This window comes from Lytechinus pictus, chromosome 4 (assembly GCF_037042905.1).
Source record: "Lytechinus pictus isolate F3 Inbred chromosome 4, Lp3.0, whole genome shotgun sequence".
NCBI lineage: Eukaryota > Metazoa > Echinodermata > Echinoidea > Temnopleuroida > Toxopneustidae > Lytechinus > Lytechinus pictus.
In genome coordinates this window covers 16938969-16955546 of record NC_087248.1, presented here as the reverse complement: position 1 = coordinate 16955546, position 16578 = coordinate 16938969, and the positions used below count along the sequence as shown (strand labels likewise).

The 16578-nt window shown below is 36.9% G+C and overlaps 1 protein-coding gene across 3 annotated transcripts in view; it reads right to left on the bottom strand.

Annotated features, from left to right (window-relative positions):
* Positions 1 to 16578, bottom strand: part of LOC129258920 (dynein axonemal heavy chain 5-like) — a 99084-nt gene that overhangs the window by 54215 nt on the left and 28291 nt on the right. Inside the window, exons 20-29 of one of the 3 annotated variants that reach the window (XM_064098517.1) lie at positions 14480 to 14515; positions 10976 to 11179; positions 10044 to 10124; positions 9127 to 9531; positions 8470 to 8588; positions 7483 to 7782; positions 6722 to 6962; positions 6043 to 6242; positions 5354 to 5507; positions 4475 to 4741 (exon numbers count right to left, since the gene is read on the bottom strand). In XM_064098517.1, coding sequence (XP_063954587.1) covers positions 4475 to 4741; positions 5354 to 5507; positions 6043 to 6242; positions 6722 to 6962; positions 7483 to 7782; positions 8470 to 8588; positions 9127 to 9531; positions 10044 to 10124; positions 10976 to 11179; positions 14480 to 14515 — 2007 coding nt within the window. Of the gene's footprint in view, positions 1 to 4474; positions 4742 to 5353; positions 5508 to 6042; positions 6243 to 6721; positions 6963 to 7482; positions 7783 to 8469; positions 8589 to 9126; positions 9532 to 10043; positions 10125 to 10975; positions 11180 to 14479; positions 14516 to 16208; positions 16230 to 16578 lie in introns of all 3 variants that reach the window. The other 2 variants (XM_064098518.1, XM_064098520.1) reach the window with 2 other exon arrangements.

The following is a 16578-nucleotide window of genomic DNA, read 5'->3' as shown; positions in this document are numbered from 1 at the left end:
GCCATCTTGAATTTTTCATGAAAATCAATTATTTTCATATTTTTGCACAAACAATGGAAAAATATTAAATAAATACGCATTTCACATTGATTTAGACAGTAGAAATCGATTGCAAGTGTTTTTAGAACAGTCCGGTTAATATTTTTTGAAAAATATAAGAATATATGCCAAAATTTTCATGTTTTTAGGTAAAAATTTGCATGTGCATTGATATCTTTCTGTTTTGTCATTAATATCAGCAATCATTGCAAAATATCAGCATTCAACACGAAAGAGAATATATTAACGAGAACATTGATATGCTTCATGACAGTATTACTGTCTTAACTTGCTTAGATATAGGGAAAATATCTCCATATGCATTCACCGATATTGCGATAAAATGACACCAAAAAGCAACCTCCGTCACTAGTCACACTAGTAATACCGATTTCAATGCGCTCGCTAGCTTGCCTTTCAAAAGAGTACAATAGACTCAATCGGTCTTGCCTCGCCTTTGTTGGTGTGACTAGCACGCATTAATGCATGTAATGAGCGTCGCGATAGAAAAGTGTATATTACATTATGGCTATGAGGGCAAAAGGCGTTTTTTACACATTTAAGCAACTTTTATGTTAATGAAACGTCTTGGAAAAGTTAGAGGAGGGATTGCTCTGCATGTTGCAAGCAATTACATTCGGACACCTCAAAACATAGTCCCGCAAGAGTCTGTCGTAGGTACCCCACTATCCGAAGCTTGACTACTAAAATATCTTGCCTTTTGGAGCCCTCAATGTGGCAAAATGATGCTTCGGTTAGGTAAATAAACAACTTTTATTTTCTTGAAATCACTTGGAGACAAAAGAGTAGGCTTTTCTCTATCAGCTACATTTAAAGAAGTGAGGGCACAACAAAGCCTACCCTCTCAGGTGGCTGCCCCAAGTCATCCATCCCCTTTTTCTTATTTTGCCCATTTCTTGGAAAATTCGTCATTTTGGAGCCACATTGATGAGAAAAGTGTTTCTACTATGTAATGAAACCACTTTTATTGTTTTAAACCACTTGAAGACAAAAGAGTAGACATTCTTCTATCTGTTACATATAAAGAATGACTGAAAAATGGAAGCCACCCCCGTCAGTGGGATGCCGAAAACACTATCCCCTTTTTCCGTATTTTGCAAATTATGGAAAAATCTGCAAATTTTGAGCCCCCACTGAGGCTAAAGGGTGTTTGTGCTAAAAAGCAATCAATTTTCTTGTCTTAAAACCACATGGAGACAAAAGAGTTGCTTTTTTTTCTATCAGTTACATAATAATATGTGCTGGGACAGCAAAGCCTACCCCCGTCAGGGGCTCCTGAAATTACCCACCCATTTTCTGTATTTTACCTTTTTTATTAGAAAAATCTTCAAATTTGGAGCCCATAATTATTGAGGCAAAAAGATGTTTCTCCTATGTTTATCAAACCACTTTCATTGTCTTAAACCACTTGGAGACAAAAGAATAGCATTTATTATAGCATCAGTTGCATATAACGAAGTGCTGGTATAGCAAAGCCTATACCCCCGTCAAGGGCTCCAGAAATCACCCACCCCTTTTCCACATTTTACCATTTTATTAGAAAATCTGAGAATTTGGAGCCCACATTGGGGCAAAAATATGTTCCTCCTATCTTGCAAACAACTTTCATTGTCTTAAAACCACTTGGATAGGAAAAATTGATATTTTTCTATCTGCTACATATAACGAAGTGCTGGCACATATATAGAAGCCTACCCCCTCAGGGGGCTCCTGAAGTCACCCGCCCCCTTCCCGTATTCTGCCAATTTATGGAAAAATCTGCCAATTTGGAGAAACTGAAGAGGGTAGGCGTCGATGTGTCAACATCTTTTTATAATTATGAAGCTGACATTAAAAGAAAATATTTTTAATTTCCAGGTGGTTTGAAAAAATTAAGTGCTTTTACTATTGTATCAGAAACGCCCTTTGCCTCAATGGCGACTCCAAAATAACGAATTTTCTAATAATTAGAGTAAATGGACAAACAGGATCGGGTGTTTTAGTATTCGGCAGCCCCTGAAGAGGGTAGGCGTCGATGTGCCATGCAGCACTTCTTTATTTAAAAAGCCTACTCTTTCATCCCCAAGCCCAGGGGAGTTGAAAAAAATAAAAATGGTTTTATAATAGAAATACCTTTTTGCATCAATGGGGCTAAACACTGCGAATTTTCCAATAAAGAGGGATAATAGGCAAAAAGGTGGGGTGACTTCAGCAGCCCTGGAATTGAGTAGCTTCGATGCGCCAGCACGTTTTTTGCATGTAGCTTTTTTGCATGTAGAAGAAAGCCTATTCTTTCATCTTTAAGTTGCTTCAAAAATAATTTGGCTTCATTATATAGCAGGAATGCTAATTTACCTGAACAAGGGGTCAAAAACTGCGAATCATTCAATAAAGTGGGAAAATAGGCAAAGGGGGGGGGGGGGTGGGGGGGGAGGGGGATTCGGCAGCCTCTGTTGGGGGTAGGCTTCTTTGTGCGAGCACGTCTTCAAATAAAGCTGATGGAGAAAATTCTACCTTTTTTCTCCCACGATTTACAAAACAATAAAAGTTACTTTCTGCAAAGCGGAAACGCCGTTGGTCTCAATTGGGGCTCCAAAATGGCGAATTTTCCTAGAAAAATACGAAATAGGGGTTGGGTGTCTTCAGCTGCCCCCTGAGGGGGTAGGCTTCGATGTGGCAGCACTTCATTATAATGTAGCAGATAAAGAAAATACTACTTTTTGCATCCAAGTGGTTTTAAGACAATGAAAGTGTTTTGCTGTTTAGGAGAAACAACTTTGTGCCTCAATGTGGGCTCCAACCTTTTTGTCTTCCACGAGTTGCAAAACAATATAAATGACTTTCTGCAAAGCGGAAACGCCGTTGGTCTCAATTGGGGCTCCAAAATGGCGAATTTTCCTAGAAAAATGCGAAATAAGGGTTGGGTGATTTTTTTTTAGATTTAGATTTTTAAAATACGAAAAAGGGGATGGGTGACTTGGGGCAGCCCCCTGAGAGGGTAGGCTTTGTTGTGCCCTCACTTCTTTAAATGTAGCTGATAGAGAAAAGCCTACTCTTTCGTCTCCAAGTGATTTCAAGAAAATAAAAGTTGTTTTTTACCTAACCAAAGCATCATTTTGCCACACTGAGGGCTCCAAAATGCAAGATATTTTAGTAGTCAAGCAAGGGTGGGGTACCTTCGTCAGGCTCTTGCGGGACTATGTTTTGAGGTGTCCGAATGTAATTGCTTGCAACATGCAGAGCAATCCCTCCTCTAACTTTTCCAAGACGTTTCATTAACATAAAAGTTGCTTAAATGTGTAAAAAACGCCTTTTGCCCTCATAGCCATAATGTTATATACACTTTTCTATCGCTACGCTCATTACATGCATTGATGCGTGCTAGTCACACCATCAAAGGCGAGGCAAGACCGATTGAGTATATTGTACTCTTTTGAAAGGCAAGCTAGCGAGCGTATTGAAATCGGTATTACTAGTGTGACTAGTGACGGGGGTTGCTTTTTGGTGTCATTTTATCGCAATATCGGGGAATGCATATGGAGGTATTTTCCCTATTTCTAAGCAAGTTAAGACATTAATACTGTCATGAAGCATATCAATGTTTTCGTTAATATATTCTCTTTCGTGTTGAATGCTGATATTTTGCAATGATTGCTGATATTAATGACAAAACAGAAAGATATCAATGCACATGCAATTGTTTGCCTAAAAACATGAAAATTTTGGCATAAATTCTTATATTTTTCAAAAAATATTAACCGGACTGTTCTGAAAACACTTGCAATCGATTTCTACTGTCTAAATCAATGTGAAATGCGTATTTATTTAATATTTTTCCATTGTTTGTGCAAAAATATGAAAATAATTGATTTTCATGAAAAATTCAAGATGGCCGACAAAAATGGGGCCCTGTGGGCCTTCCGTACAGGATTTGACCCGGCAGCAACACATTTTCTTGACCACTGATATCATGCTAACATCTCGGGACCATCAAACCTTTTGTACCCGATCAGCTGAATAAACTCTCCCAGCCCCCGGACTAATTTGGTTATTTGTCAATACCACTCTACTACTGTCTACTGAAGCTTGGGGAGTATCAAGCGCATGCTTCGGAAAATCTTATAAACAAGACTGTGATGTATCTACAATTTGATGTTTGTTTATGATCAATTCCTTTACACAATTGCATTTTGATTTTTTTCCTTGACTTAAATTGATCTATCCTTTACATATGATTCTACCCATTTGCATGCATCATAATTTGGGGCCTGTAACGAAAAACTTAGCGATTGATCGTAAAGTTGATTTGTATGTGTGATCTCACATACTGGTCAATGCAATCAGGAATACTAATCAGCCCTGTGATCAATCACAAAGCTTTGTGTCACAGGGCCCTGTTCATCCTTAGTTGAATAGTTTGAAGAGAAGCACTAACCTGGATGGTATGCGAGTCGGAAGCCTGACCGAGGATCTCAAGAAGGGCGGGATCGGACACGAAGAAGAATCGGGGGAAGACCAGACGCTTCTTCTCCAGGTAGCCAGTCAGGGACTTCTGACAGATCTCCAGCTGCTCCAGGAGATGGGGCAGGAGCTGGGAGAGGGTGTCGTCTCCCACGCAGCACCCGACCACGTTGGTGTTCTCATGGGCACGCTGCATGATCTTCACCCAAGACTTGTCAATGTTACTGAACCTCTTGGCTTCCTGGAAGGAGAGGAAAACCAAGGATAATATGATGACTCATGACTTGGGACAAACTACAAAGTGTTTTCATATTTTTTTATAAACAAAAGGCCAATTCATGAAATAATCAACCTTTTTGTATACCACCCCAAGTTTTCTCCATTCTTGCATAAAGTCATGAACTGATAAAGCCAAGATCTTATTCGAGCATTACAATTTTCATATGAAAGAGAAAATCAATACAATTAAGGGCATATTGGAGGGTTGGCGTCCAATTTCATGGAATGCCCTGATGGGATTCTTCATAGATGATATGTAAGATAGGTGACCACTACATCCAAACTGTTTTATACAAAATTTCTTGTTGTTAACAAGCATTTCATGAAAACAAGGAGTCACAAGTAATGGGTAAATTTGTTGGTAATTATGAGTAGCTTTATGAACCCCCCTCCGCAGTCAGATCAGGTCAGGGCAGCATTTCATGAAACAAATGGTATGTGATTTTCAATTACAATTGCTATAAGCTACCAAAATCTTTGCACCTGATTTTGCTCAGAGCAAATCAGTCAGTGAAATTCACTGACAAAGTGCTTGATGAAGCACTCTCCCCTCGTTATAACCATCATTACTAACCTGTGGCAGCTGTTTGGCAATATCACCGCCCACGAACACAGCTTCCAGGTAGACCCAGAGGTTCTGCACCTGCATCCAATTCTCAATGATCTCTGTGGTGTTAGACAGGCGCTGGACCCACTTCTGGATCTCGGGCTTGAATGGGGCATTGTATCTGGGAAGGTAAAAGTACAATATCACCTAATTTTTCAAGTTAAAGTACCCTGTAGATGAGTGGTAGCATGGATTGCAGTAGTGAGTACAGACTTTGAGTGAGCTTGAGAGAGGTGGTGACAATATTGACGATGACGATGATGATGAAGACGGTAATGATGATGACGACGACGATGATGATGATGGTGATGAAGATCAAGATGATGATAGTGATTAGTCATGACAGTGTTGATGTTGATGATGATGGTGATGATAGAGGCAATGAGGGCAATGAAGATGTGATGGTGGTGATGATGATGATGGTGGTGATGATGATGACAGTGATCGCAATAGTAATTATATCGGCAACATTTCAGGGATATGCCAATTCTTCAATATCATAGAATCTTCTAAAAAAATTACTGTATTACATTTGGTTGTATAGTTTTCATGGTTGTATCAAGATCATGTTATCATTATGTAGTAATTGCTTGAGTTATATATTTCAATTTTTGTAAATTAAATTCTTGAATAGGGAAGATATGAATACTACCAACCTGTTGCTCATGAGAGATGCTAGAACCATAAGACTGTCTTCCATCATGGAGATGATCTCACCGGTAGTATCACCCTTCAGCATGAGCTCACCACGGGTCTTGAAGCTACCAAACTGGAAGTCCTGCACGCTCCACTCAGCAACGACCTGCTTCAGTTTGGCTTCAATGTCCTTCTCCTTCACGGCTGAGATGCAGATATCCTGAGGGAAAGGAAGGCAACAAGAAATGGCCATATTAAGGATTTTGCGTTAATTGGTAATGTTATGAGGCTTACAAAGGTCCTTCTCAAGCAACATCTACATCATCATCATTTACGTAACTCTGCCTTTCCCCTCTTGTCAAGTGTTACTGTTACTCTTGCTGTTGACGGCACACCCTCTGTCCACTTCTTTCTGCTTTAAACATCCCCCTGTGCAGACCATCTCAGTGGTTTCCTGTATGTATACTGGTATTTCACCTGAGTCGAGAGTGGCAATGATCGATTGATGCCTCTGAGTAAGTCAATGGTCTGACATGCATTCAATCCTCTACCTTGTGATTCAAAGTGCAATGGCTTCATTTAACCCGTTGTAGTTTGAATGATTGCTACAATACATGCTTTCCATAGACTCCAGCCCATATCAATACGGGCTCGGTCACCAACGTTTTAATACCAAATATTTTCCAGTATGTATCTCACCTCAATGTCTTCCTTGTTTGGGAGGAGGGGCGCTGTCATGATATTGCGCAGGAGGAATGTATCCGACTCCACATCAAAGGTATGGGCGGTGAGGTTAGCGATGCGATCCCAGTGACGGGTCATCATCGCCTTGTTGGCCATCATCTCAAGGAGGGGACAGCACTCGCTGAAGTCATCGATCTTCTTCTTCAGATCCATGAAGGCCTGCCATTCCTTCAGGGCCTTCGGCAACTTACGGCATCTGCCAAAAATGACAGAGAAAATTATATTGTAATTTCATGCATATACCGAATACATAATACTCGTCCCTGACATAGCAACACTGTAATAGCAGATTAAGATTCACATGATGACTCACATGTTTTGTTGACAACATAAGCACGGAACTCCAACACCATCCATTCTGTAATGCTGATCTGTTATAGCTCACAGGACTCTAGGACTTTCACGCCAGTATTTAGCTCCTAAGTGCATCTTGGTAAATGTACACCAAGTTCATTATCAAAGAGCAGTAGTGACAACCCTGGACCTTTTGGTCCATAGTCTAATAATCAACACCCATCAAAAATATGACCTCACTTTCATTTTGTCAAACTCTACTCATCCTGTTGTTATTGAAAATATATTGTTTTTTTTATTACAAATGGCCTTCCAATTACTATTTAGAATTAGAGTGTACGACAAATAACCTCACTCGCATCAAAAAGATTAAGTATACCTCAACTTAATCCATAACCTGAACCTTGTGGAAAAGAACATACTTGTTTTGGAAGTCTTGCAACTCTCCGTTGATCTTCTCAATGTCCACATCGACCCAAGGGATATCATAGTATCCATTGACCTTCTCAATGACAGCGTTGTAGAGGCCATAGAGCTTCTGAAGAAGGTTGAACTCTTTCTTGATCCGCTGCAGGTCAGGGTACTCGGTGACTGGCAGACCGAAGAGCTCTTCACCGCCTGAGTAGGTGATGTACTTGGCCCAGAGTTCGTCAAAGCGGGCTTGGAAGAGCTGGAGGCGGTCGCTGGCTTCCCTGGGTGCAATACCTTGGACCATGGGACCCCTGACAGGTTAGGATATCAAGGAAAGATTAGCACATTTCAGATATCGATGATGACTTTGAAACAGAGTTGCCAACTTTTTGCATATCAACCTTTCAGGAAAATTTACTGAGAAGGAAGGAGATTTTTCTCAATTACACACAATCCAATGAAAGAAATCAGTGCATGAATCAAGGTGATGTTGAAATCTGCACTTTTTCACTAGAAAATCAGTAAATTTTCAGGAAGTCATCCTGACAATCAGGGAAACATGGCAGCCCTGTTGAAACAATATCTTTATGAGTGATTACAATTAACGTATTACAAAAACACTATTTTCATATATTTCCATATATGATATATTCCCTTAAAAACAGATAATCCTATGCAAGTTGATGAAACCTGTTAATATTAAAGACATTTTTTCATCAGTTTCTTTCACCTGGAATCACAGAATGCCATAACCAAGCTAAGGTACAAAATATCACTAAATTTGGGGATGCAAATGCTACAATTTAAGGTGACGTATTCACAGAACCTCCAAATCTTCTGCTTGAATCGTCAGCATTTTCCAGAGAAATGACCAATCTGACCTCTACTGGAAGAGATGCAATGGCAGAGGTCAGAGTTTGACATTTGTGATAGTTCAGCAATACTGTACATTACTGGAGGTCCGAATCCATATATGTGACAACAATACTGAATCTTACTTCTCTGTATATTCTTCTACGAAGATAGTGGCATCCTGTTGGAAGACCGTTACACCACTCAGTAGGTCACCCTTGAACTCAGGCTGGATGGTCACCAAGTGATCAGCTACTTGGATGAACTAAATAAGTACACAAATAAAAACAAATGATTAAACAAAAAGTTGATGTTTAAAGGTTGCTGCATCCATATTATACAGACAGATTTTAGGATAACATGTGGAAATGTAAACAAATAAATTCTTATTATTTTTGATGGAGAGAACTGTGAAGCGCTTTGTAACTATAGCAAGAAGGCATTATACCAAATACTCAAATGGATCGGATGGGATTGAGTCCAAGGGTTATCTAGTTCCTCTTTCGAAAAACTGTGCAATACTTCGATAAACATAAACAGTTAGGTTTTTTATGAAGGTTGTTTTAGATATTTTTTTTTTTCAAATGGACGCTGTGCTCTGCTATAAAACTGACTTGAAAATTTCACCAGAATCAAATGTAAAGGAGAAGGTCCAGTTAGATCAAAATTTTACTGGCAAACTCTGCTAGAGATAATTATTGTGAAGGTTACCATAGAAGTGGCAAAGTTACAATTAATGGCAAATTTTAATTAGCTCTTAGATCTGGGTTCAAAACAAGTTGAGAAGTGGCAATAGGGATTACCTGTGCGGTCAGGTTCTTCCAGTTGTAGGACAGACTGTCCACTTTCTCAGCATTGCCATCGGAGAAGATCAACTCATACTTATTGAGCAGAGCATAAGACTCCTCTATGGGCGAGATGGTCATGTCGATACGGATCTCCGATTCCCTGATCTCAGTCAACGATGCCATTGCTGCACGGACATCGTCAAGGTCCTTGATGGGACGGGACAGACGCTTCTGGAGATCCTCGATGAAGTCAAAGATCTCCTCCATGTCAGCGGAAGCCTTGGAGTTGAGGGCACGACCAAAGGCAACCTTCCATGCCTTGGTTTCAGCAACGAGGGCAGTCTTGAGACGCTCCGTAAGGCAGATGACAGAGCCGACCCTGTAGCTGGCTGGAATCTCCTCAATCTTGATCTCAAATCCCTGTATGACAAAGATGACATTATCATCAAAGATTACTCAATAAATAGTTTGGGCTTTTCTATATATGTTCTCCCTTTATAAATAAATAAGTCAACAAGAGACATCTTACAGGAGCCTTTTTTTTTTTTAAGTGCCTAATCAGTATTGTTTTTCGAACATGAAACTTAATGTTGAATTTATCATAAGCCATTTGGCCCACACAACACAAAGCTGTGCACAACTGATTTTTATGGAGTAAGGCAATGCTCACTTTGTAAAGTAGCATGTAAAAATAACTCCCAACAACCAGTTGCTAAGCTGCTCCATTTATACATCCAATTCTTATTTTGTTTCTAATGTTGACATAATGTACAACAGAAAATAACTAATATTACAAATATGCTCAAAGCAAACTTATTTTCATAGAGACCAAGGGTGTCTAAAAACAAATCATTTTCATTCACTTAATTATAGACTGCAAAGCTCCAATGTTCCTATTATGTCCTCAAGAATTAGAATGACGAGTTATATACCTGATAGTATCTCATCTGTGATTCAATCTCAGACATGAGTGGCTTGGTGTCCATGAACTCCTTGACCTTCTCTGCCGGATCCTGTATGTAAAGAAGAGACATTCAATGATCAAAGACAAGGTACATCTAGGTCTACAACAATGATATTTTGATCAACAAGAGTTGTTATACTTCTCAGAAAATCTTCAAATTTTATTGGAGGCAAAATAATGATTAACTATTGACTCTAAAAAGCACACAAAAAATATCATCTTGACAATGGTTTCAACTTACACCACATGGACTAAACTCTTTTAGTCTTATACCGATTTGGTCTTATTACTGTTCTACAATGCAATTGGTCAGGTACCCGCTTAGTGTAATTCTCATTTAGTCCAATGCCAAATGGTCTAATTTCGAAATGGGCTACAAATTAGTTTGCACTTTGTGAAAATTTGGCTCATAAACAATTTATCTAACCATATAGACTAAGTGGCATTGGACCAAGTAGATATTGGACAAAATGGGTGCAGCCTTACTGGAATACATGGCAATAAGATCAAATGGATAGCAGATGACCTGGGCTCCGTAACACAAAGGTTTGCGATGAATTGCAAATATGAAAGAACCGCATTGATTGGTTCCTGGTCAGTATTTTAAACCGAATGCGCATGTAACATTGATATTGATTGGTCAGTTCATTTAGCAACTGATCGCTAATCTTTGTGATACGGAGCCCTGGTTGTATACAAATTAGTTTTAGACCATGTGGGATGAGACCAAATGGAAAAAAGACACAGTGGCATTAGACCAACCAGCAATTTACCTTGAGTAGTACAGGTCAAAACCTTCTGGTTGATTACTAGGCTGAAATATATTCTGAGAGAATTTTAGTGGGGGTATAATGATGATGAACATACAAAAATATCACATCGACACCAAATTCAACTTACCTCTGTCCAGAGTTCAGCAAAGTGAGTGAACTCATTGAGAATGTCTTGACACTCAATCTTGAAGTTACCCACGATGTTGTTGAGAGCAATGACGACCTTCAGGACGTCCTTGTGCTCCGCAATGACCTTGTGGAGAGGCTTCTGGGTAATGGCCAGCAGAGTGACTTTCTCGGCGTCCTTGTCGTCTTTGGATTCCTCGAGTTCCTGTGATATTGAAACATGATAAATATTGAGAATATTTTACAACAAACTTAGATAATTCATATGATGCAATTTTGACATGGCAAGAATGTGAGTTTTAATATTTCGGTTAAAATATACATACCAAAAAAGAAATGTAAGGAATTTAAATTGGAATTTATCTTACAATTAGAATGAGAAACTCTACATAAATGTTGTCAGGTAAAGAGCTAATTATATTTTCCTAAGACCAATATTCAAGTTTTTCTTGAATACCAGTAAAACTTGAATAATATTGCTACAGACAATTATCAACTTGATCAATTATCATACATGTACATCTTATTTTCTTATTTAATTACTGAATAAAAATATAATATGCTTTGCCAAATTTCTTCTTTTTTTATCTCTTCTTCGACATTTATAGCACAATTACTGAATAGTTTGAGAATAGTAAGATTTGCCTTTCTTCTTGTTTTCTTTCAGAATATATTGAGCAATCATAGTACATGCTTCACTTTCCAATCAGATTATACTGCCAGCACTCAATTCATTTTTGCTCAATCGATGATTGCATATTGATGATTGAATATATGAATAGATATCTGTCCATCTGTATTTCAAAAAAAATAGTTCATAACAAACCCCATGCAGTATTTAGCCAAAATATTCAGTCTGTATGTACATGTAAGTGATCATAATTAAAAGGAAATCACAATAAATGCTCTTCAAAACCCATCTATTATGGTAAAATGGTTACTTTAAAGTTGACATTTGACTGGTTTCCATTAAATTTTAACATTTTCATTACTTCTATTCCATTATCTTTCATATTTTCTATATAAACAAATATTTCAAATAGATTTTTATTTTATTCATGTCCACATTGTTATTTTCTATAGTTTTCCTACATTTCCTTTGTTAATTCACAGAAACTATTTTATCATTGTTTTAAATAAGATATATTCAAATAATTTATATTCATATGAATATCAAGTATTTGAAAAGATAACTACATAGTTAAGATATGGAATAACTATTCCCAAAACATCCCGTTAAAATTCCTGTGAATATTTTTTAGTTACATGTATATACATGTAGCTGGAAATACATAGACACATTAATGTCCTCAACCATATAATGTACATAATGCTATATACCGTTAAAACACATGAAATAAACATAAAATATTTTTAAAGTGATGGGTGGATATAGCAGATTATCACGATATCTTGCTACAAGGTTTATGCAGCCTTCCATTCTGAGAAAGCGCACATCCGTGTATAGTGCAGATACTTAGGCTTGTTGAGTGCTATATCTCTGTGAATGGCAGTGGTGATTTGCGGTATGACGAATATATATAATGGTTAATTGTGATCATGATGCGCCAATTAGTGAAGATTAAATGAAACAAGCCAATTCTGTCATACACATCATAAAGCATCATATGGGCTGGAATAGTCTCGACATTGTACTGCGGAAAGATAATGTGATGTGGAAATGTTACAACTTTATCAGGGCCCCGAGTTAAAATACATCTTATAGATATCTCTCTTGGGCACTAACATCTCCATGAACGAAGGGGGACATTCTGGGTGAATAAAGAATAAAATTGAATCGATGATCTGAGCCCCGTAACACAAGGGTTAGCGATTAATCGCTAATTGAAATGGCCTGCAAAGACCATCGTTGCATGCAAATTTGCTCAGTAGACTGATTAAGAACCAATCAGAATTGTTCTTTCATATATTAGCGTTCAATCGCTAATCTTTGTGTAAATACGGGGCCCTGGCCGTGGATTAATTTATGCCCCGTTGATGAATAGAGATAAGAAATTTGTATTCTGGTGTTTTGACACCAGAAACTTTATTTTCATTCACTGTTTTTATTTCTTTATATGTCATGTTTATTACGTATGTACATTTTTGACAGGGCTGCCTTGTAAAGCAGGCCATCTGGCTTGAATTGGATAACCCTGTGTTTTAAAGAAATCGTTAATAAATAAATAAATCAAGAATAGTCACTGCCATGTGATGAACCTGTCATATTCTGTACTATAGCTGATTAATAATGATCATGAAGATGATGATGTAACATGATGATAAAATATCTACTGTAATAATGGCATATCATGTATAATAACAGAAACAAAAAAGAAAAGTAATAAGTTTTTATTACATAATATGTTGACATAAAAAATCACCCATTTCAACAATTGTGAATACTAACAGAAAACAATCTTAACTGGTTTCCAGTCTTAACTGGTTTCAACTGATTCAAATTGCTTTCCAAGCAATTCGATAAGCATCTAATTTCTAAGACTATATTTTAATGTAATAGCCATAATTATCACTTTACTGGTCACAGCCCTAAATAAAGCAAGTTTACTTTCTAAAGCATTTTTCTGTATGTTTACAAATGATTCTGAAATGAAAATATATAGAATAAAGATTATCTTGTTTATTCCAATACACGATAATACATTGGAAGCATTCTGTCACATCTTTTATATTTTTTAATGCAAAATCTGAGAGATAGAATTGTTCAATGAATTTTAATTCATGATTTTTACTACACAAAAAAGAGTAAATCTGCATAAGCAGTTTTGACAAAATAATCCCAACAAGCAGAACTATAAAGAGCATTCTAATAGGCCCTAATATGTTTTGTTGCTTTGAGGTCTAATAATTTTGTTTAAATAATAGTTGGATACCACACAAAAGTATAATGTACACATGAAATTTTATATTATACATGTATATGTCAATCTTTTTCATTTCTCATGATGTATTTCTGTTGATATGTAAAGATGAAATCAGTAAAGATTATTCAATCCTGTTCATTGTAAAAGCATAGCCAGAGTATATATCAATCATTCCAAAGTTAATTGCTCAAGCATGGTTTAGAGTACGAGTTCTCAATTAGTGTTGTTGACATGCCACATTTGCTACTAGAAATTCATACTGCGACACTATCCAGCACACAAAAATCACAGTGTGAGGTCCACAGCTGGCTTCAGAGTGCATGGTGGGGGTCAAAGAGCCTTCCACAGCTTTTGAAAATGTGGTGTCTTAATTGACCCAGAATTATTTTCATTCATGCAAAACAATACATAAAAATTCAGCAAAACTCATGAATAAAATTTGAACAAATTATTATTTACTTTTGGCTTGCAAACAATGGTTTGCAATGCCTGACGCACCAAAAGTAGCATGCATGCTGCTAGCTGAGAACCCGTGGTTTAGAGGCAGCCATATGTCCTTGTTATACAGGTGGAACAAGCTGAAAGATAAATAGCTTTACTTTTTTTTCCTTTTTGCTTACCCCTCCTCTATGCGTGCCCATCAAATTCAGCTGTCTCTATATTGATAATCATACAATACAATCACGAAAGCTTGTTTGATAGCTATCAAATATTTACAATTTCCCTTCGATTATTATTACCACTATCCAAAGTTAGTTGTTCTTTTTTTTGGTCTAGAGCCATAAAGAAGATGATAAAGTTGATGTTTTCACAGGTAAATGGAAAAAGGTTGAATGAGAATGTGACAAAAATCTACGAATCAAACAAATAGATGTATTTAATGAAATCCTGAAAATTGATGTTCATGAAATGATGTACATGAAAAGAATATACTGTATGGGAACAAGTACTGATGGTACGAATGAATAAATGATTCATCCAGGCAAAATAAATCAAATAAAGACATAAAGAAATCCGGGGGCAGTTGCAGAAATCATCTTTTGTAGAATACATATGATATCAATTGAAGGTCCTAAATTTGTGCTTCATATTGGTTGATTTGCATTTCATTTTTATTGGAACACTTCCTACAACAGACACCTAATGAATCATTTTTTAATATCATTTTGAAGGGTGAAAACCCCAGGATGTTGTACTATATTCACTCTGAAATATTGTTAAGATTGTTCACTTCTTAAAAAAATTCAATGGTGAGCTTTACTTTTGAAGGTTTATGTACAGCTTTTTTGTAAGTGAGTGGGAGATTCTAACTATCTTATTCTAATTATTACAAGACCCGTTTATCATATCTTAAACCAACTTTTTACAGTCATGAAATCTGTATAAGCCTTTAGAACATATTCCTTAGTATTCATGAGAAGAATTTTTAGGAAGCCAGTTATCAAGTCGTCATACTCCTGATGGGAGGGCAGTCATAGACCTCGCTCAGCTGCAATACGGCAGAATCACAACTCACACACAACCCTCTGCAAAAAAAAAACCACCAACACGTACAACTACAGTTTGATGATGCCCAACACATATACCTCCACCACCTCCTCCACATTCACAACCTGACATAAATTTACTAATTTACAATCATTTGAACAACGTTGAAGACATTTGAAAACAACGCTGAATGAATGAATGAATGAACGAATGAATGGTATGATGTCATAATGATGAAGACCCCTCCACAGTTTCACATTAACAGGTTTACTTTTAAATCAAACCCTGTGCATAAAAGATTATTTGATCCATCATGTGTGTGCATAAACCTCTCCATCAATCCCTTTGGAAACATTGCTTTTACAAATAAAATATAATAAATTTAGAAGTATAGATGTACAATTAGTTAAAACTGGAACAAGTCTTCTTGGCATTTTCAAAAGGGCACATGTTTTTAATTGTTATTTTTAGGGTTTTGTAGAGGATACCTAAATTAATTAAGAAAATGCCTTTTTATTTTCAAATAATTGTGCACTTATTCACTTGCTTCTATTATGCTCTCAAATTTGAATATGAATGTGCCTAAATGCAGATAACTCAACTGAATTGATAATTTCCATAAATTTCATATAACCTTCGGAGTATAAAATACACATCTCTCAAGGAACCAGAATCAAGAATTGGATTTCACATCACTGCAATATTACCGAGTGCCCCTGTAAATATATTTTGGAAAGAAGAGCAACTTGACGTGTGATAAATTAGAGGGTGTTAACAAAGATGAACCACTAATCGGGTGATAGAGAAAGAAATCAAGGATAAATGAGGTGCATTAGTTCTGTTTTAGTCCGGATACGTCACCTTTCTTTCCCCAAGCATAGCCTTTTGAGTTGGTGAATGTGACATCAGATATATAAAAGGAAGTTTGGATGAATGAATGAATGTAAAGTTAAATTATAGGAAAAAGATTGGATATGGAACTCTACATGTACCTTTAACTAGAAAAGAAGAAAAAGTGACGAGGATAAGAGAAGGGAAGGGAGAAACATGCATTGCCCATGATGAAGGATATGAAATGTCGTAGGATGATATGCAATTCAATAAACTTTTAGTACCAGGTAGCAACTATTCTCTATATCACTCAAAATGCACCGAATAATAGGTTAATAAGAAAAACAATTTATTTCTCTGTGTTTGAAGAATGTTGTAGTGAGTCAAATAATGCCATCTG